The sequence below is a fragment of the Lontra canadensis genome, unplaced genomic scaffold (assembly GCF_010015895.1).
Source record: "Lontra canadensis isolate GAN:19392208 unplaced genomic scaffold, GSC_riverotter_1.0 scaffold79, whole genome shotgun sequence".
NCBI lineage: Eukaryota > Metazoa > Chordata > Mammalia > Carnivora > Mustelidae > Lontra > Lontra canadensis.
The window spans coordinates 8964741-8991735 of NW_022631073.1; the positions used below are offsets into that span (position 1 = coordinate 8964741).

The 26995-nt window shown below is 53.6% G+C and overlaps 1 protein-coding gene across 2 annotated transcripts in view; it reads right to left on the reverse strand.

Moving 5' to 3' along the window:
- Positions 1–7233: 7233 nt before the first annotated feature.
- The window catches only part of HTRA1 (HtrA serine peptidase 1), a 50306-nt gene continuing 30544 nt past the window's right edge, over positions 7234–26995 (reverse strand). Inside the window, exons 4-9 of one of the 2 annotated variants that reach the window (XM_032882150.1) lie at positions 14322–14516; positions 13306–13338; positions 11828–11942; positions 10699–10756; positions 9284–9382; positions 7234–7943 (exon numbers count right to left, since the gene is read on the reverse strand). In XM_032882150.1, the coding sequence (XP_032738041.1) occupies positions 7775–7943; positions 9284–9382; positions 10699–10756; positions 11828–11942; positions 13306–13338; positions 14322–14516 (669 nt within the window). In that variant the 3' untranslated portion in view covers positions 7234–7774. The remainder of the gene's footprint in view (positions 7944–9283; positions 9383–10698; positions 10757–11827; positions 11943–13305; positions 13339–14321; positions 14517–26995) is intronic. The other variant, XM_032882151.1, reaches the window with a different exon arrangement.

Genomic DNA, 26995 nt, shown 5'->3' on the forward strand with positions numbered 1-26995 from the left:
ATCAAGAGCCTCCTCGTCCTTTCTGGGTTGTAAGGAATCTGTCATGAGGACAGGGCACTCCCCCAGGAGAGGGGTCTGCACCATGGCGGAGAAACTCCCGCAATGGTTCCCCCCCCCCAGCCCCCAAGCACCTCACAGCGCCACTCCAGCCCAAGGCATAGCGTTCCCAGGTCTCAGGGGTCAGGAACAGATTATTTTCCCCTCGGAACACATGTTTCCGTCATGGGAAAAGGTTGGATCGGGAAGCTGGGGCTAGTCAGGTCGTGAGAAGCTGGGGCTGGTCAGGTTGTAAGGAGCAGGGCTTAGAACCATATGGAGGAGCCTGGGGCCACACCTGCAGCAGTTAGACTGGGTTTTTCATTTTTGTTTGAAGGTCAACTCTGCAGGCTTGAACCTGATGGGAAAGACTGCTGCTTCCAGAAGTTCTTCTCTGAAGGACACTCCCCTCTCACCTTTGCCCAGGACACCTGTCCTGGGTCTGCAGTCTGGGCCAAGGGAAGCAGAGGGGGGCCTCTCTGGAGGCTGGTGGGAGTGCGCTGAATCTGAAGCATTTTCCTGGATCAGACAGGTGCTTCCTTTGGCTCTAGGGCTTGATCTAGAACCTCATATGGTTCCTAAGTTTGCTTTTTAATTTTAATTAATAGACCTTATTTTTTTTAGAGCAGTTTTAGGCCCACAGCAAAATTAAACAGGAAGTACAGAGTTCCTAAGTACCTCATCCCCCCAACCCTCAGTTCCCCCATTATCAGTATCTCCCACTAGACTGGTACATTGTTACAACCGATGCGGACACATTGTTATCACCCAGAATTCATAGTTTATATTAGAGTTCACACTCCCTGTTGTAGATTCGATGGGTTTGGAAAGATGTGCGGGTCTCTTATTCATTGCCCTAAAAATCACTCATCTCTCTCTACCCACTAACTCCTGGCAGCCACTGGTTAATTTTTCCTATTTCCAAAGAATTTTGCCCTTCCAGAATATCATACAGCTGGAACCCTACAGTATGCAGCCTTCACAAATTGGCTTCTTTCCCTCAAAAATACTCATTTGAAGTTCTTCCATGTCTTCTCATTGTTCGATTGCTCATCTCTTTGGGCACGGAATAAAATTTTGTTGTCTGGGTGGACCACAGTTTATTTATCCGTCTGACCTCCAACAGACATCTTGGTTGCTTCCAAGTTTTGGCAATCATGAATAAAGCTGCTATAAACATCTGTGTGCAAGATTTTGTGTGGATGAGTTTTCTTTCCAGATGCTTTTCAATGCTTTTACACTTTGTGGGTTTCCGTTTCACACGTTTTAAGTCATTTGTGTTGAGGAAACCGTGGCTGACAAATGTTTGCCCCCTTCCCCACCTAAATCCAGCGCGGGGACCGGGCTCAGGGCTCAGACCACCGAAGCAGCCACGACAAGACCTTTCGGGTGCCACAAAGAGGATGTGCTGTGGCCGCTGCTGTGGAAACCAGCTCGGGGGCTCTGGAGGCCTGGTTTTCACTCTCTGCTTTGACTTTTTTTTTAAATCTTTTTAAATTTTTTTTAAAGATTTTATTTATTTATTTATTTGGCAGAGAAAGAGAGATCACAAGTAGGCAGAGAGGCAGGCAGAGAGAGAGGGGGAAGCAGGCTCCCCGCTGAGCAGAGAGCCCTATGTGGGGCTTGATCCCAGAACCCTGAGATCATGACCTGAGCCGAAGGCAGAGGCTTAACCCACTGAGTCACCCAGGAGCCCTCTGCTCTGACTTTTGTTACTGTGTGTCGTGGAACAGGGAAAGCTGCCTCTCTGAGCTTTGGTTTCCTCCTCTGAAAAGAGGGGCAGCAATGGTCAGCCGTTCAGAATTCCTTGGGACAATGGCTGCAAAGCTTTCATACAGTGCCAGGCACGAAACCAGTGCAGGAGAAAAGTCTCAGCCAAGATTAAAATAAACTGAGTTGATAAGCCCCTCGCTCAGTTGTCATAATCCAACAGAACATTCTTTGGAAGCTTCCGTGTGCTTCAGTCTACTTTCACTGCCGCAAGAGAGCAGCTCAGAACCTTCCATGCCGACGCCGCCTCTCTTGATCGCATTCATTAAATGTCAGTGCAATTAATTTAAGAAGGAAACAGGATATAACAAGCCGGAAAATAGCTTTAAAAATTGAGGATTCTTGGGGCGCCTGGGTGGCTCAGTGGGTTAAAGCCTCTGCCTTCAGCTCGGGTCGTGATCCTGGGGTCCTGGGATCGAGCCCCACATCGGGCTCTCTGCTCAGCGGGGAGCCTGCTTCCCCCCTCCCTCTCTGACTGCTTGTGATCTCTGTCTGTCAAATAAATAAATAAATCTTTTTTTTTTTTTTTAAATTGAGGATTCTTGATTGTTGGGATTTCTGAAGAGGTTTGAGTCCTACGTACATGATGCACTAGCCTTCCCTGCCCTGAGGTTTCTAGGATGTACTCTTGATGCTCCGTATCAGGGCAGAGCCTTCCACAACGAAGCACCCTTTTACCCTGGGAACTGCCTCAGCCCTTGTGTCCAGCTCTCACGGCTCACTCGGAGCGAAAAGCACCGAGACAGGCAGGCCCGGGGGTGCCTGCGGGGTCTGGGCAATCCGCAGGCGTAAGGAGATGGGGCCCCCGCGGTCTCGCTCCCTCCTCACAGCGTTGTTGTGGGGGCGCTGCCCATGAACCAGGGGCCGAGCTTTCTTGGTTTGCAAAGTGCTGCTTACCAACCAGCCACGGAGCCCGCGCGGGGCCAAGTTTTCTTCACCGCTTCAGAGACGGCCCCATGGAAACCTGTCGCAGGTTATTGGGCATCCTCAGCAGAAGTGGGTAAAGGCCTCATGGTGAGAAGAGAGGATTCCGGAGCTAGAAGCCCGAGCTCCGACTCGCTGGCTTCACTTCCCTTCTCTGTGTGACCCCCGACTGGCTACTTGATGCTCTGGGCCTCAGTGTCCTAGTTTGTAAAATGGGGATTGGAACAACAACGGCCTCCTCAGGGTGCTGGGAAGCAAGACGCATACGGCAGAGTCCTGTGGCAGGTGGGGTCGGGGTGGCAGTGAAGAACGTGGGGGTGCATGAGGAGAGGGGGCAGGAGCAGGAGGAGGGGGAGGGGATGGCCTGAGGGGGGAGCAGACAGCGTGTGCACAAGAGCTTATGGGGCTCAGTGAGACCCATTTGACAGAAACTCGTTTCCATCAAGAGTCCGAGTTACCTTTTATTTGTTTTTAACTAAAAATGCTGTCGTTAGTGTTTACTTCATCTGGCCTTAGCTGCTTCTTGGCAGGCACCACACCGAGGCCACCACTTCGAAAAGTGCTAAGTAAAACTCCTGCCCGATGGCAGGAAGGCCACGCTGTGCGCTCCACGCACGGGGTGATGGAAGGGCCGAGGGCCACGGCCAGCCCCCTGGGGGAGCCCATGTGGACAGCCATGAGTCCGCCCAACCGAGCCCCGGATGCAGGACACGGACAGGGTTGGTGGCTTGTGTGGCTCCTGTGGCTCCTGCGGCTCCTGCGGGACTGGCCCTCGCGCCCTGCAAAGTCCTGGGCCCTCTGGTCAGAGCTTCTAACATGCAGGCATTGCTTGATTCCAAGAACTGGCCTCCTGCTTAGCAGCCAGACTCCCCTCCATGAGCTGTACCTGAGCGCATGGGGGTGGGGGGTGGACAGGGGTATGTGGGGGGTGCCAGGGGGGGCCTCTGAAATGCAGCCCACAACACACAACACGTGTTTTAAAACAGGGGCCTGGCTCTGCAAGCTAGCATCCTGATGGTCCTCTCAGATCCCAGGTGGCAGTCACGTCTCATGAGTCAGTTGGAGCGAGAGTTCTTTAGAACTGGGTGGGATCTGGTCCCAGCAAGAGGACTGAGGAAGGGCGTGCGGCCAACGCTGGCCTTGGGAGCCAGCTGCAGAGGTGAGTATGGAGGCCAGGTGGTCTCGGGGTGAGGAGGAGCTGCCTGGAGGTGAGGGGCATGGGGCAGAGAGCAGCTGGGAGAGCAAGCTCGCCCTCCAGCCATTCCCCAGGCTGGCCTAGGGTGACACCCAGACACAGGTCTTACCACCTGCTCAGCCCAGGGCTGCGGGAAGTTCCTCCCCATTGCCCCACGCTGGCAGAACACAGTAGAAATTTGTGTGCCATCCCGGTGCTGTCCTACCTCTCACCTCGCCTGGAACCACCTTCGAGGAGAGGCCAGCTTTCTAGTAGTGACCTTGAACCTGCACTGGGCCATTTGCCCATATATACACGCCTTTTTGCACAGACTCAGGCCGGCTCCCTTTAGGGACATTTGCCGAAATGGGCCAGTGACTTCGCTAGCCAGTCAACATACCACTGTCCAAGTCTCGGGCCTGTCGGAGGTGCTGACCGGGTGAAGACAAGCACGGCGCACGTTCTACCAAAAACGTGACTGCTCCTCACCACACCCACCAGACGTGAGCCTTCCTCAAAATTTGCAGGTGCAGAAATGGAGCCAGAAAAGACTAGGACCCTGTATGGTTTCAGGGCACAGCACCTCCTCAGCTGGACCCCAGAAGATATGGCAAGGAGCCCCCTCGTGCTGTGGCCTCTCTCCTGGCCCACTCATCTAGAGAAGCATCTGGTAGGGCTGGATGGGGCACCAGCCAAGCCATGTACATGTGCCGAGAGGTGTCACTCAAGGTTTCACAAAAGCTGGAAGCAGGGACTGGAGCCGTGGAGCCGAGACTGGGAGCCGAGAGTGGGTGAGCAGGAGTTCTGCGGGAGACAGAGAAGGGGCCGCTGCCCCCCTCCAGCCCCGCACCAGCTATGGATACATCTGAAAGGGTCTGGAGGAACCACACACCGGGCAGGCTGCAGGCCCCCATAACCAGCTTCTCGAAGTGGGGATGGACCGAGACTGGCTCAGAGGTGGACAGGCTGGGAGTTATCATCCTGAAAGAGGGGCTGCCAGCCCTGCACACAGGCCAGGCGCTCAGACCTCGTGGGCTGATGTCCCAGCCCCTGCTTATCAGCTCCGTGACTTGAGCAAGATGCTTAATTTCTGAGCATCAATTTCTTCACCTGTCAAAGGGGATAAATATAGCATCCAGCTCAGGGCTGATCAGAGAATGGAACGGCGAATAAATGTAAAACGATCGGCGTGACGTCTGACGTGCGGCAAGGCCGCACAGACGTTCCTATTGAGCCTGCCAGCAGAGGAATGAGGGCAGGCTGATAGCAGCAGAAACAATGCAGCTGCACGTCTCTCCAGCCTGCGCCCTCGGGGTCAGCCTTCACAGCTCCAGGGCAAGGGGGGACACTTATCAGTCCCTCCTTTACTGAGGGGGAAACTGAGGCTCAAAGACATCAGTGAACATCCATGTCACTAATATTTATCAAATGCTCACCACGCGCCGTGTATTAACTCATTCACTCTCTGCAACAGCCATAAGAAGTAGTACAGATGGAAAACAGGCACAGAGAAGTTAATTAACTTGTTCAAAGGTTGCACAGCCAGTAAGATGCAGGCCATGTTTTGGGTTTTGTTTTTGTTTTTTGTATTTTTTAGGGTGGAGGGAGACAGAGAGAGGGAGAGAGAGAATCCCAAATGGTTCCACACCCACTGCAGAACCTGACTCAGGGCTCGTGAGCCAAAATCGAAGAGTCAGATGCTTAACTCACGGAGCCGTCCAGGTGCCCACAGACCATGGACTTGAACCCATGTGTGTCTAACTCCAAAAGTTACGCTTTCAACTCAAGTCTGCCTCCCAGGCTGTGAGGCTCCTTTATATTGCAAAAGTCTCCATCAGAACCCAAAGCAAGAAGAGGAAACAATGGTCCTAAGAGGGCCTGTGACAACCTGCCATGGGAGCGTGGGGTGCAGCCAGCTCAGGACCCTGGGTGCCACAGGTCAGGGTGGCCATGGCACCAAACACAGTGTGTCAACATGTGCCAAGCTGCCATCTTTGTGGCCTTGCATGCGACCCCATATGCAGGCAAAACTCCAGCCCCACCAAACCCCCGCGCCCCACAGGAGGAGAGGATGCTGAGTGTTTACAGAGGGCTGAGCCTGTGGTCTCTAGGCTGACGGCTTCCAGCAGAGGCTTCCGTGATCTCCCAAGCGGATGACAGCTGGAGGCAGGTGGGCTCTGGCCGGGGCTGCCTCTGACCTCAATGCCACCCGGTGCTCCCTTCCCACCTGGGCCAGCACCTCGGCCCCGAGGACCACCGGAGCAGCAGGCCCACGGGGAAAATGTCTCAGGATGGAGCCATTCTCTGAGTCATCACCTTTGGTGGAGAGGAATGCCGTGCAAAACCCGTGCCCGGAGTGAAGGAACCGGCTTCTCCCACCTTTCCGAGATCATCTAAGCGAGAGCAAAGGGACGCACCAGGTGTGCCAGGCGTGCCAGGCCCCCGGCTGCTGTGAGGGCCTTGCTTAACTGGATGTTCCCTACCCTGAACTTGGGCCTTTGTCCACAGCCTCTTCAGTTAGGAACTGGACCTTGGCAATCTACTGGTCGAAGAAGGATTAGGCTCTCAGTCTAGAAAACTGAAACGGCCCCCGGCCCAAGGCCCCACCTTTTCCTGGAACATGTGAAAAGCCTTCCCCTCTGCTCCTGGTGTAGAGCCTCCTCTCTGGTGTGTGCTCCCCACAGGGACAAAGGCCTGCGCTGAACCTCAGGCTAAGTTTCTGCAACAATCTAGCTGGGTCCAGCCTCCCAGACTCCTGGAAGCTCTTACAGAGACCAAGGTATCTCCAGCTGCTTAAAGCCGCACCTGATTGAGGGCATGTCGAGGGGAGCCCTGCCCTAACCTCCCCCTCAAGACTTAAGGTCTGGTTCTGATGTCAGAACCCAGGACAACAGGACTCATCTTCAGCCTGTGCTTTCTGGGAACTCAGGACAGGAGAGTTCTTGGGTCACAGAGGGTCTGGCTCCATCCTGTCCTGCACTGACCCTTCTAGACTCAGCACCAGGTCTGGCACAGAACAGAGGCTCAGGAAATCTTTGTTGACTGACGGCATGATGTATGGGGTCAACAAACTCTCTTCAATTTGGAAAGTTCCAGATGCAAGGGCAACTGTCCTCAAACCCTATTGTATGAAGCCAGAATGGGCGAGTATGGCTGTTACGAACACTGGTAAAACCCCACGTGATGATTTTGAAATAACTGGTAAGTCTTTAGGCTCAACCCCGCATGGACACTGAGGCTTAAGGAGGAACTGCTGCTGACCTTGTAATCATTTCAAAAGATGGCGACAAGCTATTCGCAGGGAACGGGGAAAGAAGCATGCCAGGAAGCAGAGTATGAAGAAGTATTTTAATAGCTCAAACTCAAAGTCATTGTGCTCCCCGTTCTGAAGAGCTTCCTAAAAGTGGCAACTCTGGCCACTTTGAAAGCCAACGTTCACCCACTCATGGTCTCTGGCATCCGCCTCCTCTGGGTGCCGACTGGGAGGAAAAGCATAAACGCGTCCAGACCCATCCTGGCTCCCATGGGACCTTCCTCCATCTATGCGTTCTATCAACTGCCTTAGTTGGACTAAGATGATGACTCGGTAAAAGGAAGAGACAATTGTTGACTGTCTAAGCAGGGACAGTCCAAGCTGGCGAGGAAAAGCATACATAGGATACAGAAGGGCGAGCTTCTGCCTGCGGATCTACATTACATTTGTTTTGCCTGCAAACTATCAAGAAGGATTCTGTTGGCCAGGTGTTTCTGCTGGACAAGCAACATGGTGATCCAAAGTCCTGGCTGTCCCGTGCCACCAGCCCAGAGTCATCATGTGTCGTCCACTGGAGAGTCTTTGAGGGAAACATGAAAGCCAGCTCATGCCTCTACCTATGGGTCGATTTCTTCAGGGATCACAGTGATCATGATGTCTTCATTGCCCCTGCGGACAACCATGTTCAGGGTGTTTTCCTTTTTAATGACATCGCTGACATCATTGGCAGAGACCACAGACTGTCCGTTGATGCTGATGATGATATCATTTTCCTTGAGCCCACCTCTGCAACACAAAGGGAAACACACATTTAATGCTTCCACTCCTCCTGGTCTAACCTCCCTGGAAGGTTCTCGACTGGATGTAGACAGAGACACAGCTTAGAACCTAGAATCCCCAGGGCCAATCAGTGGGATAGGGTGGTTAACTTATGCAAGAAGGCTCAAAATGCCAATGGATTGCACTATTTCCTTTGAGAGTTTTAGGCCAAGTCATCCATCATGTCCAGTGCAGAAATGCTCCCCAGAACTGGTATGGTCAGATGATACACTGACCCCAAAGGAGGCAAGGATGTGCCATATATCACCTACTGTGGACCATGACCGTGGCCAACCTGCCTGTAACAGGTGTCACAACTCAGAGGGCAGGTCCCAAAGGAGCAGGTAGAATGGTTCTATTATGAGGCATTCCTTTGTTATTATTGCCGTAACTTCCGCTCTCATATAGGACAGTGTCCAATAAGCTATTATGGTCCTTGATGGTCTAGCACAGTACCAGCAAATTTTAAGGGCCAGATAGGAAATATTTGGGGCTTTGCAGGCCATAGGGCATCCTTCACAACTCAGCCTACTGTGGGCTGTGTAGGACTACTGAGCATGGCCCCGTTTACCCATGGCTGGACTCCAGTCAACTTCAGTTATGGACACTGAAATGTCAATTCCATATCATTTTTATGTATCGTAAAAAACTACTCTTATTTAAAATTTTTTCAACTGTTCAAAAATGAAAGGCTGTTTCTTAGCCCATGGTCATATAAAATTAGAGCAGGCAGTGGGCCAGACCCAGACTCCAGGGAAGGGTCTGCAGGTCCCTGGTCTAGCTCTCCTCTCTGCACAGTAATCGGTCGAGGTAACAAACGCGGACTGCTGGTTGAGCTCCTTCCTTCCATGTTCCTTGGATGTTACCTGGGTTATTTTCTGGAGGTGTGGATAGGTATGGCCTGACTGACAACAGACAGAATTACAGAAGGCTTCTTTGGGAGGAGATATGTCCATCTGGGGGCCTAGAATGGGACCACTGTCCGAGTTATCAGGGACACATCTCCTTAAACCCTCTATCCCCAGCCAGGCCTGCCCCAGAGATCCATGAAGAGTTCGATAATCGCTCTTTCCCCCTGAATGACTCCTCATGAAGCGAGGACTTTTGAAGATAGGAAGCACCCTTTTGCTGATGAGTCCTGAGCTGAAGGAGGTCAGAAGGCCTGGCTGATGAGACTGCCAAGGGTGTCCAACCACGTCATCAGGGATCCCCACAACCACCTGAGCCAATGTGAAAAGAACACAGCCTCCTCCCCACTATCTATAACCACAAAGACATCAGGGAAAGGGAAGATAATTCTAACTCACGCTTCTGCTGGGGTATCAGGAATGACTTCAATGATATACGCTCCTGAAAGCACATCTGGGAAGTCTCGGTGGCGGTCCTTCAGCTCTTTGGCTTTGCTGCTTGGGAGGAAACACACTGACTTTAACATTAACTGAACAAGGGGTCTCGCTCAGCTGAGACGCTCACCCAGCTTCTCCTCCTGTCCCGGATTCCAACAGAAAATGTCTCCAGGAGCTTTGATTCTGCTTGAAATTGCCTTGACACACAATCAATCACCTGGCCCTTGCCACACACCCAAATGCCTGCACTGTTATCCTTGTCTTAGAGAGGGGGAAACTGAGGCACAGAGGTCAAGTCATTCCCAAGGTCATAAGCCAGGAAGTAGCAGAGCTGGGAGAAGAACTCAGGAAGCCAGATGCCAGGGCCTAGATTCCTTCTCCATACCTCCATCTCCCACGGTTCCAAGACAAGTAACTGCTTCACATTTTAGTCTTGGCAGTGCAGTCTATATTCAGGAGGGCCAAAAATTTAATATGCATCTAAATCACAGTAATATAGTCACAACTGATTAATAATAAAGTAATTGTGATAACAAATATAGTGACACCTATGTTATATGTTAATATGTTCTGCTCTTGGCTGACATGACCTATAAGCATTTCAACCATGCCCTTAGTCACCAGGACTCATGTGATGATACCAGACTTTTTCATCAAGGTTAAAACACCGGTAAGCTACGAGGCTGGCAGCCACACGCCGCACCTTCCACTAGCTCGGGGAAAACAAGCCCATCCGTCATCGAGGTCTGACCCAGCATTCCGGTAGCCGCAGCCCACAGGCGGCAAGGCTTAGGAATGGCAGGGTGCTCTGGGCTGGAGGAGGTGCTTGGGGCACTCCTGGAATGTGGGTTTCAACAGAACAAGTGGTGGAAGTAAGGCATGAAGGAGAGTGACCAACACGCCCCACTGTTCAGGGCTGCCTTCAAAAAGGAGGGCAGAATCTTCTAGAAGGAAGGAGCCGCTCCAAACACACACACACACACACACACACAAGGATAGAACCAGAGGCCTAGGTTCATGGCCCTTCCTCTCTTTCCTGATGTTTCTCAATTTTATTTATCTTAGTTTTTGAAGACTTTATTTATTTGAGAGCATGAGAGCAGGGGGAATGGGAAGCAGGAGAGGGAGAAGCAGACTACCCCCAAGCAAGGAACCCGATGCAGGGCTTGATCCCAGGACTCTGGGATCATGACCTGTGCCTCAGGCAGATGCTGAACTGGCTGAGCCACCCAGGTGCCCGATATTTCTTAATTTTAACCAGAAACTGAGATGCTTAAAGCAGCATAAGGTTTCTCTGTCAAGGGGCCAGTGGGAGCCTTCTAAAGTTCAGGTTTATTTAAATCTAAGACACAGACACGGAAGTCCTGCTTACCCACCTGGATGTGAGTGACGTCATTCGGATGCCGATATACTTCTTCTTGGTAATGGCTTTGCCTGGTGTGGCAGCAAAAGAACAAGAGGTCAACTCAGGTGGCCATTGTCCTGGGGACACCAGGAACTACGAGGGTCAATCCCTCGGTTGGCAGTGTAAAGTCAGGCCCATCGGGGTACGCTGAGGCTGTGGTTCGTATCTTGTTCAGAACCCCACCTGCCACGGGACCTGGGAAAATCCTGTCCTTTCAGTGAAGGGCCGAGAACCTGATTCCTCTGTCCTTGTCCTGACATCTGATGAGGGTTCTATCCCTCCTAAAAATCCAGAATATGACCCCACCCTGGTGTGGGTGGCTGGGAGAGCCTCTTCCCCGGCCCCACAGCTCCCACCCAGCCCCTCCGGCAGTCTCCACCCACCATGAGAAACACTTCTCAAAGACATCCACCAGACCACGAACCTCCCTGTTTCCTGTCAAACATGTGGACGTGTGCCCTAAGGCCTTCACCGTGGCCACTGTGACCCTGGCTGACCTCTTTCCACATCCGTCTATGCAGCTCGGCACGTTCCTGCACTCCAGACACAAGACCCCCCCAGGGGGGCCTTGAGTCTGTTACTCCTGGGTCTGGAATGCCAGCCCCACAACCCCGTCAGTCCCCAGCTCGCCACCTGCTTCATTTGCAGGAAAACATCACTGGTATCTGAAATCTTGCCTGTTTGTCTGCTGCCATCCTTCCTCCTCCTGCCGGCAGAAGGTAAATATCACACAGGCCCCCGCGGAGCCACGGAACCCCCAGCCTCACCCCAAGCAGGTGGATCGATAGCCGTTTGTGGCATGAATGATCTCCCTGAATCTCAGTTTCCTCATCAGAGAAATGGGATCAATACTTTCCACCTGACAGCGCAAAGGAACTTAAGTAAAACAATGTCTAGAAATCACCTCCAATCCCACCTGGTACGTATTAGACTAAACCGTATAAAACGTTCACGGTCAAGGGTCCAACACCTGTGACCTAATACCAGGGGCCTAACAACGTGCATCCCATCTGCCTTTCCGATCTGAAAGCCTTGGCTCATGTTCAGGTGTGTGGCCTTCCCCTCCAGAACCTTCCACGGCAGGAAGAGCTGTGTTTTACCTTTGGCCTGCCGGTCATGGGATTCAGTGAGGAACTTCTTAATCTTATCAGATGGGATTGCAAAGGAGATGCCGGCGGTGACCTTCAGAGTGTTAATCCCAATCACTTCACCGTCCTAAAGAGCGAGATGGAAACAGCCTTCTGAATGCACGAAGGTTTAGCAGAAGATGAAGAGGTCGTCGGTGTGAAGGAAGTCTCTGAGCTCTTGAATGAGTTCAGGGAGCTAGTGGGGGGTCCCAGGGCCGGAGCGGGAAGGCATCACTCGGGCAGCAGGACCCACCCTTAGCAAGGGGAGACCTGACACACAGCAGGCTCAGTCCCCAGGGTCCGCCATGCCGTAAAAGCAGCCTGAAGCAGGTAGTTTCAAGGTGCCCCTCTGCTCCTTCCACAGGAACAGGTCTCAGAGTCCTCTAGGTGGCTGTCTACACCCTCCTCCTTCTTCCGTTTCCAGTGATCTTAACGTGCCTCTGCCCACAGCAGGGAGGACAACCTTAGCGCTTAGAGTTCCCAGGAAAATGGCAAGAGCAGCCATGGGTGCTTCCAGGGCTGCGGAGTACACCCCCCTCCCGTCCTCTGCGTGTCACAGACCAGCCTGAAATCCCCAAGCAAGCCCGTGTGCGGGGATGGGCTTCGGTCCAAGACAGACTCCCAGTTCAGTGAAAGCTACTCACCAAGGCACAGACTCCCTCACGCCGTTCAACTATCATCTTAACCCTCCTGTTACATGGTTTGTTCGGCTCAGGCTGAGAAGGGCAAACTGCCTAGGGAGCATCAGTCCCTTCCTGTACCTCCTGCGAGGCCTGGGAACTCGGTCCCCGACATCCAGAACCTTCCAGGAGGCACTGCCGCCTTGGGCTTTGCTAAAGACGGCCTCAATTTCGTTGAGGGACCTGAGAATAGAGCTGGGTGCCCCCTGAGCTGTGCGGACCTCACTCACCGCACTCGGACAGATTCTCAGGCCTCCCTTCTCATGCATACGTATTTAAATACAGACAGAAGGGACATCTGGGGGGGGGGGGGGGGGGGGCGCGTAGGGCGGGGGGAATTGGGGGGGTGTAACTCCTCATTCCAGCCAGGTCTTGAGGGAGGGCCTCTGGCCAAGACAGACTGTGGAGGAGCCAAGCCAGCTCCTGCAGCGGCATGGAGACCTCCTCTGAGGCCACGACTTTCTATAACAGGCCGGAAGTACTGACACCTTCAAAATAAAGGCCTCCTCCTGCCGCTACTCCTGGATAGGCCCTGAATTACCCCGCCCTGATTTATAACCCTGAAACGCGAGCGTGTCCTCAGGCAGACTCCAGGGGCCTTGCTCTTTTCAGAAAATATAAGAAGGGTAATTTGCAAAGATAGAGTACATTCACAGATTTCACTTTAAAAGAATTAGATAATGTGCTTTGGCAAGTTCAAGTCTGAAAAGAAAGCAAAAAAAAAAAAAAAAGCATATGCATGTATTTTAAAAGAAAAAAAAAAGGCCTTACCAGGTTTACTAATGGGCCTCCCGAGTTTCCATACTGAAATTAAGCAAAAATTAAAAGGTTATGAGTTCCTATCTTTATATATTCCAAAGTATTTCCCTGCCTGGCATGTCCCTGGGTTCAGGTTTTCTCAGATTTGTTGCTGTCAACCTAATATTTTGCTGAAAAAAGGGATCTTAAAATTTTACAGGAAGTTTTAGATGTGCCATAAATGAGATTTTGGGGTGGGGGCGGCTCGGAAGCCCAGAGGCCAACTCTGACCTCCCTACAGCACCCGACACTACTTCCTTCTCTTGATGGCAGCCGGGCTGCCCGCTGGCTCAAGTATTCAAGACTTCACCACCTCTCAGCTCTGCGGTCCCTGCTTCGCTGCTGGGGCTAGAAACCCGCATGGTTTGTTCTTTTTCCATGACTTCATGCATATCGCAGGAAAGTCTGGGAATAAAACCTACTCGAGGCAGCAAGTGCGTAAAACACGTTTCGTCTTATCTATTAAACAGATGTAGGGGGTGGGGCATTACTCTTTAGAAACACCAACCCTGCAAGATGACTGCTGAAGGGAAAAAAATGTGACTTTAAAGAAGATCCCATTGATGAGAAGGTGTGGAGCAAAGCCCGGCCTCCTTAGACATTGGTCAGTAAGGGCCTAAGGCTCAGACTGTGCCCCAAGGCAGAGCAAACACCTGGGAGTGCCGGGGGGAGGGGCAACAGTGTCCGTACCTGCGTGAGCATCCCTTCTGCACAAAGCCTTGAAAGCAGCTCCGCCAAGGGGCCTGGAAGCAGAGGAGCCATGGCCCCTCGGGTGGGATGGGAGCTCCTCTGGGCTACGGACCTTGGCGTATCTGAAGGCCCCTTCACAGGAGCCCCTGGAGATGGCAAAGGCTGAGGACGGCCCCTCGGCCTCATCTGCTCTAGGGGTTCAACGGGAACTCCCTGCCCAGCACCTTGAGGGCCCTGACTCCACCCCTGGTTCCCAAGCCCGGCTTCCCGAGCGCCCAGCCTGACCCCACAGGGCTCACGTTGATGATGGCGTCCGTCTGGATGTAGTCCATGTCTGAGTTCCGGAGCCCCAGCTCTTTGCCACCTCGCTGGGTGGTGCTGACGATCCCGGTGGTGACTGTGTTTTGAAGGGAAAACGGGCTTCCGATGGCGACCACGAACTCTCCCGGCCTCAGCTCTGAGGAGCGGCCAAGCAGCAGGACAGGCAGCCTTCCCTGGAACCACAAGGTGGGCGTCGCTGGGCTCAGTGAACAGCACGGACCCATGCGCCACGCGGTGACAGGCGTTGTGGGAAGGCGAGGTCAGGCCCGTCATCCCTTCCCAGGCCGAGGCCACACGGCCCCTCCCACCCACTACCACCAGCATGTTGCAAGCTGTCTCGGGGCCAAGGAAAACACAGAAGGTCACGGGAGGCCGTCTCGGGGTCACACATCTTGAAGCTATCAGCACAGACTTAATGAAACCTTGAGACTGGGAGACAAAGTCTGAATTTGGGGCCCGACTGCCTAAGGCCGTCTTAGAGAGTGAAGATGCGTGCTGGATCCTGAGCTCACACCCCCCAGGGTGCAAAGGATCAGTTCCCACTTATCAGAGGCACATCTGTCCAGAGTCCTGTGGAGCCGGGGGCCCTGAGGGCGGGAACTGCACGGTCCCCACTGGGTGAGTCTCCACGCTGAGTATAGGGCAATTCTGGGGACAGGCAGAGGGGGAATTGGGGTGGCAAGCCCCCCACCCCACCTCTCCACTAGCACCAAGACCCAAGAAGTAGGCTCTCCCCTCGCCTGAAAAGACCCTCCACCAACCACCTCTGCTCCCTGGCCCTGTTGAACTGACTAATCCAACGAGCCCCTTCCCCGATGCCCTCGGAGGCCAGGCACAGTCAGAGGCTCCACACAAGTCTTCAGACCAGATCTAGCCAGCTGGAGTGGCCAGGGCTGGGGCGTCCATGAGGAAGGCCTGAGGCCCTCCCCTTCCTTTCCTTCCAGAGCCAAGCAAACCTCCCGAGTTCCTCTAGCCTTTGTTCCCCAACAAGAGGAGCAGCTGCCCCAAACAACCAGGCCCAGGCCCAGGAAGCCAAGACCCCGCCCTGACCTCCTGCAAATAGCACTTCCAATTCTCCTGTTTGTCCACCTCAAAAAAGAAAGGAAGAGGTGGGGGGCGCGGCAGGAAGGTGGGGTGAGTCAAAATGAGCGGTTACTTTCGCATCTGCCCTGAGAAGGATAGAGCAGACACCCTGAAAGCAGATGAGGTGACGTGGGGTGATCACTGGGCCCATTTCACAGATGAAGAAATTAAGGCTCCAAGAGACTGGGTGACTTGAGACAGAGCAGAGACTCGTGCCTGGGACTGTGACCCTGAACCCAGACTCATCGGCTCCACAGCACTGTGCCACAAAGACCCCTCCCCACCCCAAATAAGAAAGGTACTGGGCCAAAAAGTACGTGGAGGAAGGAACATTGAAGAAGGGATCTAAACCTGGCTTTGAGAAGGAACGCCTCTCCGAGCACAGCCAGTGAGGGGCCCAGGAGAGCTGTCAAGAGCACAGACCCCCGGCCAGGCTGCCTGATTAGATCCTGGCCTGAGTTTATAACAACTCGGGTCTCAGTATTCGCATCTGGAAAATGGGACTACCACGCACGGCACACCGCTCTTGTGAGTTGTTGTGAGAATGAAGTGACAAGACCCCAACAGCCCTTGAATATGGCCTGGCTCGTGTGACGCATCCTGTTAGTGGGACAGGTTAGCGTCCCGGAAGTGATGGTGATTGTTGCTGCCTTGGGGATCTGTGCAGACCTAGTGAGGGAACCCCACCAACTAAACTCCCACAAGCTAGCCCGTGTCACCCAGCCTTTCACCCAGGAAAAGGCTGGTAGCACCGGGCTACCCTAACAGTGACCCGTGGGGTCACCTGAGGCCACAGTGCCCGTGCTGCTCTGGAAGGGGCAGGCCTGCCACTCCACACTCCCCGAGCTCCTCGGTGTCCAGCGGCAAGCTGGCGAGTTCAGCTTGGCCTGTTTACCCTGGGCCCGTGCCAGCCACCCCTGCCAGCAATGATTTCATCCAACATTCACAGCGGGTGGGCGAGGGGGGCCCGTGATGTGCACCAAGCCAGTCTGGGGGAGGCCTGCTGGGGACACAGCTGCTCCTTCAGGGCTGGGCAAGGGGACATGGCAAGGAACATTCCTGGGGCTGGGTACGTCTGGCTTTTCACCAACTTCAAGGCAAGAGATCAAGTTCAGAGAGGTGGGCCCAGCCCACATCAGCTCAGCCACAATCTGGGAACCACATCAGAAAGTCCCGTGGGGCAGGGCTGTGAAAGATCCTAATTAGTCCTCGCCTACCCTGGGAAGGCACAGAGCAGGTTCCTGGTTTTCAGAGTTCAGAAGCAAAGGGGCCTCAAGACAGCACCCCCAGAGCTCTTCTTTCCCAAGTCTGAGCTCAGGCCCAGCAGATGAGGCAGGGAGGCAAACACTTCTGGGACACAGAAGCTGTGAGGACGGAGGAGCGACACCCCGCTGAGGGGAGAGTGCCCGGGGCCTGTGAGCAGCTCTGCTGCGCTCACTGGGGAGGGGTTGGGATCCCCAGACCACTGTGAAGGTGTCACACTCAAGGGACTACATGGGCCTGGACAGGTGGACACCAGGGAGTCTCCCCAAGAACCAGTCCTCACTTGAACAAAATAGGGGACATCTGGGTCCCAAGTGGCCAGTCAGATGTGCACCGATGGACCCCATAGGCAACATCAGATCTGCCTCGTATAAGCTTTTATTCCCTCAAGCATCCCCTACATCATGAAGGACGATCGGAGACAGAAATAAGCAAGTGGACATATCCCAAGGGGGTGGGGCTTTTAATAGCAAAACTTGATGGATGTGAAAGGAAGGCACCTTTCACCTCCCAGCTGGCAAAGCCTTTCATGGCCAACTGGGGGCGGGGGGGTGAGGGGGTGGGCATTAGGGCAGGCGTTCCCCATTTTACAGAAGTGGAAACCAAGACTCAGAGACAGGGCGGCCCCTCCCAGCTAAGGAGCAGCCTGGCTAGAGAAGAGAACAGGCCTCCTCACGGGCCGACCTGCACTCCAGGTACGTGTTAACCTGGAACCCAGCTGTCAGCAGAAACCCTTGCAAGGGGGTGACATGGGATGGACGTGTGGGTCAGGCCAGACTTAGAGCTCTCCAGGAAGCCGCCACGTCTCCTCGGGGCCATTTGGCCCCCTGCTCCGCACAGGGGCTGCCGGCCCCACGAGCATCAGGCCCTCCGGCTGCCCCAGGTCGGAGCGGGGCTCCTCTGGGTTTCAGTCCTCACCGCGGCTCTGTCTGCTCAACGCCGCTACACCTCTGCTGGCCAGACGCCTACTCGGTAACTGAGCATCTGACTCCACAGCTGTCTAGACACGAGCTCCACGGGGGGCCTGGGGGAGACGCAGACACGTCTCGCGCTTGACCTCCGGATGGGGAACACCGGTCCGCGCACTCCCGGCTCCCCTCCGCAGCGCCGTCCGAAGGCTGGTCCCCAAGCCACCCACATCAGAGGCGCCCCAAGGCTCGCGGAGCAGACACTCTGCCCTAGTCTCCTTCTGAAGCGCCCCTCTCCCGACAGCCACTTCCCACACCTCAGCATCTCGGTGGAGCCTGGCTCGCAGCACGCCCGTGAGGCAAACCCAGACATCTCTCCTCCACTTGGCAGGAAGCAAGGGGGTGAGCGGATCCCACTCCCACGTCAGACCCTCGAACCACCAGGGGGCTGACAACGTGAACCGGGTGTGTACACCACGGCAGTGGGCTGGGAGAGCTCGTAAATGCCCACAGGAGATCCCCAAGGCTCCACAATGGAGAGCATGGGGCTCAAGACTGGCCCAAGTCCTTCGAGAGGTTTCCATTGTGCTGCTAGTTTTCAAGGCCACACTCATGCCGATGAGAGCAGGGGTGGCTCTCTGCGAGGGGACTCACTAACGCTAAAGGACGTCCTCACGCCACCACCGCAGAGAGCGGCTTTAAGAAAACATGACTCCCCCTACCACCTGGGTTTCCGGCCCACTACCACCCGGGCCAGTGGAGGAAGAGCCCAGGGGAGGGTGTCAGAAGTCCTGCGTGCGGACTCCAGACTTACCACGTCTGTGTTAAATGACCACATACTATCTATAAGCAGGATACTAATTGTGTGGTAGATTTAATGCGAAAACTTGGAAGAGGATGGTGCACAGTGTGATTAAAGAAGGCTCTCCCATTCATTTAATTACAACAAACAACCAGAAGGCCTGGCAGCACCGCTCCTGTGAAACACCACCAACATGAAAGAACTTTCTCGACAAGCATCCACTGAGCGTCTCCGATGAGCCGGGCCCAGTGAACACAGAAGATCAATCAATCCATCTGTGCCTCCAGGCCTACTGTCTGATGGGTTGGAGTCACATGGTAGTAAAAAGAGACAAAGTCCCAATCTCCACTGCCACAGTCAGCTCAGTCCAGAATGTTCCATAAGGACTAAATATAGATCAGCACTAAAAATGATTTGGGTGTATCAATGAGGGCATTTTTAGCTGCAAGTAACTGAAAACCCAACTCAAATGGAATAAATGTCCAGCTGTTCAAGGGCAGGGCTGCACGAGGGCCAGTCACATCAAAGACTCGTGGACATCTTTCCTTAGGTCGGATCAACTTAAGCCACCTCCATTCCGGGCATTATATAGACAGGACTATGCCCACTGGCGGGCAAAGGATATCTTCTCCCCTATGAGTCTCTTTCGAAGAGCAAAGAATGTGGGGCCTAGCACCTTCTTCCTCCTGGGTCATCGGCCAGCAAGTAGTCATAAGGCTACCCCCAACCAGTCTTTGGCAAGGGGAACATGGCCCCCATGATGGCCTTACCCTCCCCAGGATTCGGCTGTGTTAGGAATGAGTGATGGACCAGGGCTGTACCAACAGGAGGAAGGCTGAGTCTGCTGTGGGGGAAGGTTGCAGAGCAGTGGCCACCAGCGTCCACCAAAGCTTAGGGCAAAATGGTTCATTTTAGAGCAGCAATCCTAATACCTAACTGTGTTTGGGAAGGGCTCTGATAAGTAGATGCTCCTTCATGTAGGTTTTTATGGGGTAGAGATGGAAGCAAGAGGAAAAATCCTCATCGGAAAACAGTAACGGTCACGAGGGGTGCCTGGGTAGCACAGTCAGTTGGCTGTCCCATGCTTGGTTTCAGCTCAGGTTATGATCTCAGGTCGTGGGATCAAGCCCCATGTCAGGCTCTAAAAAAAACTGGTAATGGCCTGGGCGTTATTATTCCAATGACCCAGTATTCTCACTAAAATAAATAAATGAATCTTTAGAAAAAAAAAAAAAAGTAATGGTCAAGAAGTCTCTGTGTTCATCAGTGCACGACACAAGTGATCCAAGCAGAGCCTGGCCAAACCCACCGCTTGTCCGCGTGCCCTATGGGCCTCCTGCTCTGTCACTCCCTCTGCTGTTAGAGCCGGCTTCGCGGTGGGACCAGTCATCTTGCCTGTTCTGCTGCCCACGTTCCCCCAGTTAGGTGGTGGCAGTACCAGGACTAGAGTCTTCCCCATGCCCCCACCCACGTGTCCTCTCCAGCCTACCCTGCTCACTGTCCAGATGTTCAGAGCACAGGACCTTTGCACAGCGGCAGGTGAGGGCAGCAGAGATGACACACAACAGGGCAGTTGGGGAGTTGAAGGACAACCAGCACAGAAACCAGCCAGAGGAGGCCAAGTTCACAAGTCCCCAGGGTGAGGGCCTGGGCCCTGTCGCTCCTCCGATGCTGGGAGCCTGAATTATCCTCAGACAAGCCCAAACTGGGACATGGAGGCAGGCCTGTGCAGCACCACTTGCTTCGAGGACTCTGCATGGGACCCGGACTCACGCTGAAGGTGAATCACAAGCCCCGGAGCCCCCCAGGAAGAAAATCTGGGTGTGTGCTGGGTAAGGTCCCCGGGTGATGGCCTGCTTCAGGCTTCTTCTCCAGCAGCAGCCAAGGCTGGTGCAGAAGAGAAGACTCAGACAAAGTCACACACATGCCATTTGCACACGCATATGCATACGCATACACACGCATGTGCACACGCACTCACATGCACCCAGGCACACACATATATGCCACTTCAGCATATATGTCTGCAGGGTTCCTGCAGTTAGGTGGTGGAGGAGCACCACGTCCCAGGCAGCAGGACAGCTGGGCTTGGACCTTTTCCTGTAGTAGCTCATGCCATGACCTTGGGCCATTTGATTGGCTTCTTTGAGTCTTGGTTTTACCATTTCTAAAATAAGATTGTTGAGGATGGTGATGTCCAAGGTCATCTCAGCTCTGACAATTAAGGTCCTTTCCAAAAGACCTGGATGATTTCCAAAAAACCTATTAGCAGACGATGGTTAAACTGGTGAGATCAGAAGAAGCACCACAGTCTTTAATAGATTGCTTTTCATACAACCCCCCAGTGGGGTCAGATGAGCCTGCAAGCTTGGGCCACAAGTGGAGAGGGGACTCTTGGAATTCTCCAGATGCTGGCTCAGCCAGGAGTCGGCTAGAGAGGCTCTAACAGTGAAGGCCCATCAGTCTTGCTGCTTCTGGCCACACTGGTTTGGCCTAATAGGCCTTGAGTCCCCACTCCAGTGCTCCCTCCTTCCCTGAAGCTTGCAGAGAAGGGCAATGAAACAAACTAATAAAGCTAAAGGAAAAAAAAAATTTTTTTAGCCTAATGAGGCAAGTGAACAACTTCTTTTTCTTCCTTGGAAAGTATAAAGTACTCCTGTTACAAAAATATTTTCTGTTGCAGAATCTGCAGGAGCCACGGCCTCCGCCAGCCACCCAGCAGGCCCGTCGGGCTTCCAGGCTGGTCCTGGGTGTCGCTTGAAACTTGCTTCAAAGGCTAATGTTGCAGCAGTTGGCAGAGACTCAACCGAGTGATTCAACGTGCTTTCTGGAAACAGTTATGCTAACCTTTCATTTTCTTTTAAAAATATGTGGAGAAAATAGCACATCCCCCATAGCCAGCAAGAAGCAGAGCTCTCGGACCTGCATGCTTCCCTCGGAAAAGCAGACTAGGCCTGCCAAGGCAACAGCATCTAAGGCTGTTCCACCAATGGCTGTGGGGGAGGGCTCGGGTGGGGAGACAGGAGACGTGGGGGAGTCAGGGGGAGAGAGAAAGAGGAACAGAGTCTGATCGTGTACAAGCAGAAAGAGAAAAGGCAAACACAACCACCTTCGTCCTCCCTGTTTACAAACCCCACCATAATATTTCTCCTGCCAGCTGTATCCAGAAACTTGAGCATCTTGAAAATTCCCTTACGCTTGTTGTTTAAACCACAAAATGTCAACAGTTCTATGCAGAAGCCCAGCGGCTGGTGACTGTACAAATTCTGTGGCACCCAGAGGAGGCAAACCATGGTCTCCATCAAGAGACACTCTGGTTTTCGTATACACCGGCCCCTCTGATCCCTCCACTTTTTTTTTTTTTTAATCCCTCCACTTTTATCCACTGACTTCAGCTTCACGGATGCTGCTCCAAGAGATTTTGGCCAATAAATATTGATTTTTAAAAAACTGCTGAATATGAAAATGGAAAAGGAAAGAATGAACAAACCAGATTTTAAAAGCGCCTTCCAGAAGGGACGGGCCGTGGTCTCTCTCTGGTCGATTCAGGGCACAATGCATAGCAACCACCCAGTGTCTGTTGAACTGAATTGTCTCCTCACTCCCCATGACCACTTAGAGCCCCTGCTATCCTGTATGCAGAGGAGCCCAAGAGATATCTTTCCTTTCAAATTTAAGCTTTAAATTTTTTTACGATGTATAATGCATCACCTCCTCAACATAAAAATAATCTGAGATGGTTGGTGACACAGGGCCTACTATGCTACATTAATTAACATATATTTGTGGCATAAAATGGGGTCATAGAGAATATTCTCACCACAAAACCAATGGTTTCTATGAGCTGCCCAGTGGCCAAAGCAAAGAGAGAAATACCATGAGTCACACACTCTCGTTATCAGATTCTGGTGCCTTAAACAACAAGACTGACTTGATAAGCATTACTAAATGCTAATGTATTAATGTATTAAATAATCAGTCCTCAATTCACCAGAATGTCTTATTTCTCCCATGCCACAGAAGATGGTCATGGTGATTGTAGGAAACCAGTTTTGCGAAATTGCATCTATACTGCTATGAAAAGAGGTAACCAGTTCATTACAAAGCCTTTGCACTTACAGATTCTCAAGAGATTGACATAAAAAACTGGAGCTTTCCAGAATATGACCAGGAATCCCCAAGAACAAGGCCAATAAGAAATGTAGACATTATGCACAGAAACCAGCTAATAACCGGAAACAGTAGCTTGGGCTCTGAAGGGCTCTAATAAACTCACTGAGAAGTAAGTTTGCACTTGATTCGGGGGCCAGCCTTTCCCCCAATCTTCCCCTAGGTTGGCTCTGTCCTTCCTTGTCCTTCCTGTCACCCTACACTACCTACAGAGGCCTCCCCAGCCCTCCATGCCTCCTGCCTCTTCTGTTTGTTCCTTTTCTGTACTTGTTACCCTAATATCCCATTTTTTCTGTTTCCCCCCCTAGCGTGTCGTCCTGGGGTCACGCGGCTCTTGTGCTTGGCTGATACATGCTCAGGACCTAATACAGTGTTTGCCCAAGACACAGGCTCAGTAAAGCCTTACAGAATCCATGAATGAATAAAGAGTAACTGAAGAAAATGAACCACCAAGACCTTAAAAGATCTTTCAGATTTGGAATTGGATAATCATTTTCAAAACATCTTGGAATTCTACTGAAAATGCAGAGAAATGAGTAAACATAAAGCTTCTCTGCTTAACCCACCAAAAGCGATGCAGCAGCAGTAGCAAAGAAACACAGTTCGAGCACATGCACACGTACACACACACACGCACACACGCGTGCACACGCACGCATGCACACACACACACACACACACACGCCAGCTCCAAGAGACAGAGCAAGTGAATTCAGCCTCTCTGTGCTCCCCCCTTTGGTCACCTAGAGCTTGGGTCTTACGAGCGTACTTGGCCTCTAGCACACTCAGCTCCTCTAGGACAAGGTGTTAATTGTCTCACACTGGGGCTGGCAAACTTCATCTATGAAAGGCCCAAAAGTAAATACTCTCGGCTTCATGGGCCATGTGGTCTCCATCCTAACAACTCCACTCTGCTGATACAGTGCAAAAGCAGCCACAGACTCTAAATTACGGGCATGGCTGCGCCGCAATAAAACTTTATTTACAAAAACAGATGGAGGGCCAGATGTGGCCTGCAAGCCACAGGTGACCAGCCCTGGACTCTCCCGCATTGTTACCTACTCGCTAAACTGTCCAACGGAAGCAGTGTATGTCTGTATGTCCCCGCTCCCCACTCAGTGATGGAGACGGGAGACATTCTGGATGCAGCACCTACACGTTCAGTCCCAACAACCCGGGAACCGCTTTGTCAGAACCATAAATAAGAGTCTTAACCTAATTCCCTGACGAGAGAGTGCCAGTGTGAAAAAAGGCATTACCATATTAAGAGAAAAACATAGCCAAAGAATTTCCTTAACAATCAGCTAAGTTCTTGAACCCAGGCCAGAGAACACACAAGGGCTCCGGTTTTGATAGTTTGGGGAACTGAAACATTTCCACATTCCAGAAGGAGCTGCAGTCCCAGCAGAAGGGGCCACGTCCCCATCAGCTTTTGGACAAAGGCAGTGCAGAGGAATGAGGGCCGCCGCTGCTCCACTGCCTGGTTTACATTCCCTGATGAAATATTGATTTCCACCCCCTGAAAATGGTAAAAATCAATATGGTAACAGAAGCCTTGTAACATCAACAGGGGCCCGGGCGCCCACAGCAAATTCAAGGGCAGCCCTCTAAGCTCCGGCACCCAGAGCACGAGACCACAAACGACCAGCACAGAGGCAGTGGGGGAAAGAATCCGAAATGGAAAAACACAGAAACAAAATAAGAGGGTAACTATGGCAGTGCCATCCGCAGCCCAGGCTCCCGGTCGCTTTACGAGGCTGCGGGACGGACTCCAGGAGATGCGAAGCCGTCCCAGCCCAGCCTCTGTGTTATCTGATTCACTCCTGGACGGCTCCGGCCGCTGAGTCAGCGGCTTCCGACAATCAGGTTGTCTAAGGAGAACTGGCCGGCGGGCGGGCATGAGTCACGCCGAGCGCCGCACCACCCCCGCCCTCGCCACCGTCCGGGGGCCCCCCGGACCCTCCTCGCTGAGGACTCAGGACAGAGTCACGGCGCACCGGGCCAGATCTCGAGACACAGGCCTGGAGGAGACGGAGCCCGCAGAGCAGCTGCTGGCACCTGTGCTTTGAAGGCCCGGGGCCACCAGCCCCCCAGCCCCGGCCCCGAGTGACCCCTGTCCTGAGCTTCAGGGATTAGAAGCGGGCTCAGCAGTAAAAGGACCCTGTGTAAACAGAGCAGCCCCCGCCCCGCAGTCTTCCTCTTCAGACACTTCAAACGGCTCTGGCCTGTAGGTGGCCAGGGGCCCGAAGGTGGCCGGGGGGCGGATGCAGGCCTGGGGTGGGGAGGGAAGAAAAATACCTCACAGGCCTAACCCTGGTGGCCTGCACACATCTCCCCGCCACAGGAAACCTCCCTGCCTCGGCCGCACTCCGATTGCCCGAGACCACAGGGCTGCTGGAGCCCGGGGGAGGCCAGGTGTCCGTCCAAAGCGGGCGGCCCCCGGGATCGGATGAGGCCTGGCTGCGGAGTACGGGCTGGGGAGGTGGGGTGGCGGCCGGCCCCCTGCGCCATCGGGCCCTCGTCAGACAAGGGGCCCCGGGCCTCCCCCTTCAGCCGTGCCTCAGAGCCGTGGGCCTCGCTTCCTCCTGAGCAGACAGCACTGGGGCCGGTCCTGGGACCCCTCTGTCCCGCAGCGACTACCTGACAAGTGCGTCAGGCCGGCGTGTCCCTCACACTCCAGCAGCGCCCAGAGCCCTAAATCGGCAAATGAGACAACCGTGACTGGGCTAAGGAGATGGGGGGTGGGGGTGGTGAGGAGTGAAGAGTGACTGTCCTCAGAGTGGCCGTCCAGCCCAGCGTGGGGATGTGGGGAGCCGCCCCGGGTAGTGGGCTGGGGAAGGGCCGTCCAGGGCAGAATTTCGGGCGGGACCCGAAGGATGGGAAGGGCAGCTCTGGAACAGCTGGACCCCAGGAGAGCAGCTCCGGCGCTGGTAGGCCAGAGGGGAGGCCAGGCAGAGTGGGTGAGGGGAGGAGGGAGGAGATGAGGCCAGGAGGAGGGGCGACCCATCAGGCCAGGCCCCCGAGGACACATGTGAAGGGCAGACAGCACAGGGTCCAAACGCTGGACTCAGCAAGGGAAGCAGAGGCTTTTCTGCTGGTGCTTCCTCACCGACAGCAGGGGCACCTCACTAACAAATGTGGCTTTCCCCCTCTCACCTTCTTCAACACATGCCCGTATTTCTGTCCTGGAGGCCAGCCTAGAGAGACCAAATCACTCTCCTTTTACCTCCCACTCTCCTTCTCCATCTCTCTCCCTCTTACCCTCTCTCTCTTCCTGAACTACTCAGGGGGGAAAAACCGCACGGACAAAATGCTGCCTTTGGATAACATTTTTAAATGTTCTGCAAACACGGCCCGTGTCATGTTGAACACATTTGGAAACAGTTTGTATCTGAAGCTGAACTCGTCTGCCCTCGAAGCTGCTTTCTATTAAAATGTTTGCATGCACACTGTCCCCCCTTCCTGCTGCTGGCATTCCCTCCCCGTCTTCCCACAACGCTAGCCCCAGGAAAGAGGAGGTGCAAATCCTAGGCCAGAAGCACAGAACGGGCTGTGGTTAGAGGGGATGGGCCTACAGGGGGCACCCTCTTCCCCCAGCTTGGGATGTGGGGGACAGGGGGACAGACTAGGCCGCTCCGCTGGCGCGCGCGAGCCTCCTTCTGAAAGCTCTTCCGTCTCCAAACTCAGCAGGGAAAGTAAGTGCACATGTGTCTTCTCAGCAGTGAGAAGCAAAAACAGAGTTCTTTGGTCCCCAGCCCAGACATGTCGCTGGCAATCTCAGGCCAAGGGGGGCGGGGGTTCACTGGAGACACGAGGGGAGTTCCAAGAATGGAAAGAAAGATCTAGACAGATCAGGTCAGAAAGGGCGGGAACCCAGCGCCCCGGCGGGGGGAGGGGAGGCTGCTCAGCCGCAGGGGCTCTACCAGCATTGCCCGTGGGCCCAGGCAGGGTTTGCGAGGCCTCCGAGGGGAGGGCCGGCTGGATCCACGGGTCCTTGTCCTGTGTCCACCCCCTGGCCCCAGGAGGGTGGGGCACCATGACTACTGGTCCCACCAAGACTGTCCAGTAGGGGAGTCATAGACCCCAGTGTAAATGCTAGCTGCTGTTCTCAGGAGACGGGGGTGCTGGACAAGGAAGCATGACAACAGATGTCCAGGGTAATTTCTATTCCTTAACAGTGTCGAGGGACCCCTGGGTGGCTTAGTCAGTTAAGCATCTAACTCCTGACTTCGGCTTAGGTCACCGTCTCAGGGCCCTGGGATCAAGCCCCGAGTCAGACCCTGTACCCAGCGGGGAGTGTGCTTCTCTTTCTCTGTCCCTCTCCCTCTGCCCCTCCCCCCACTCGTAGGAGCAGGTGAGTGCATGCGCGTGCTCTCTCTCTAAAATAAATTTTAGAAAGAATCTTAAAAAAAAAAAAGTATTGAGA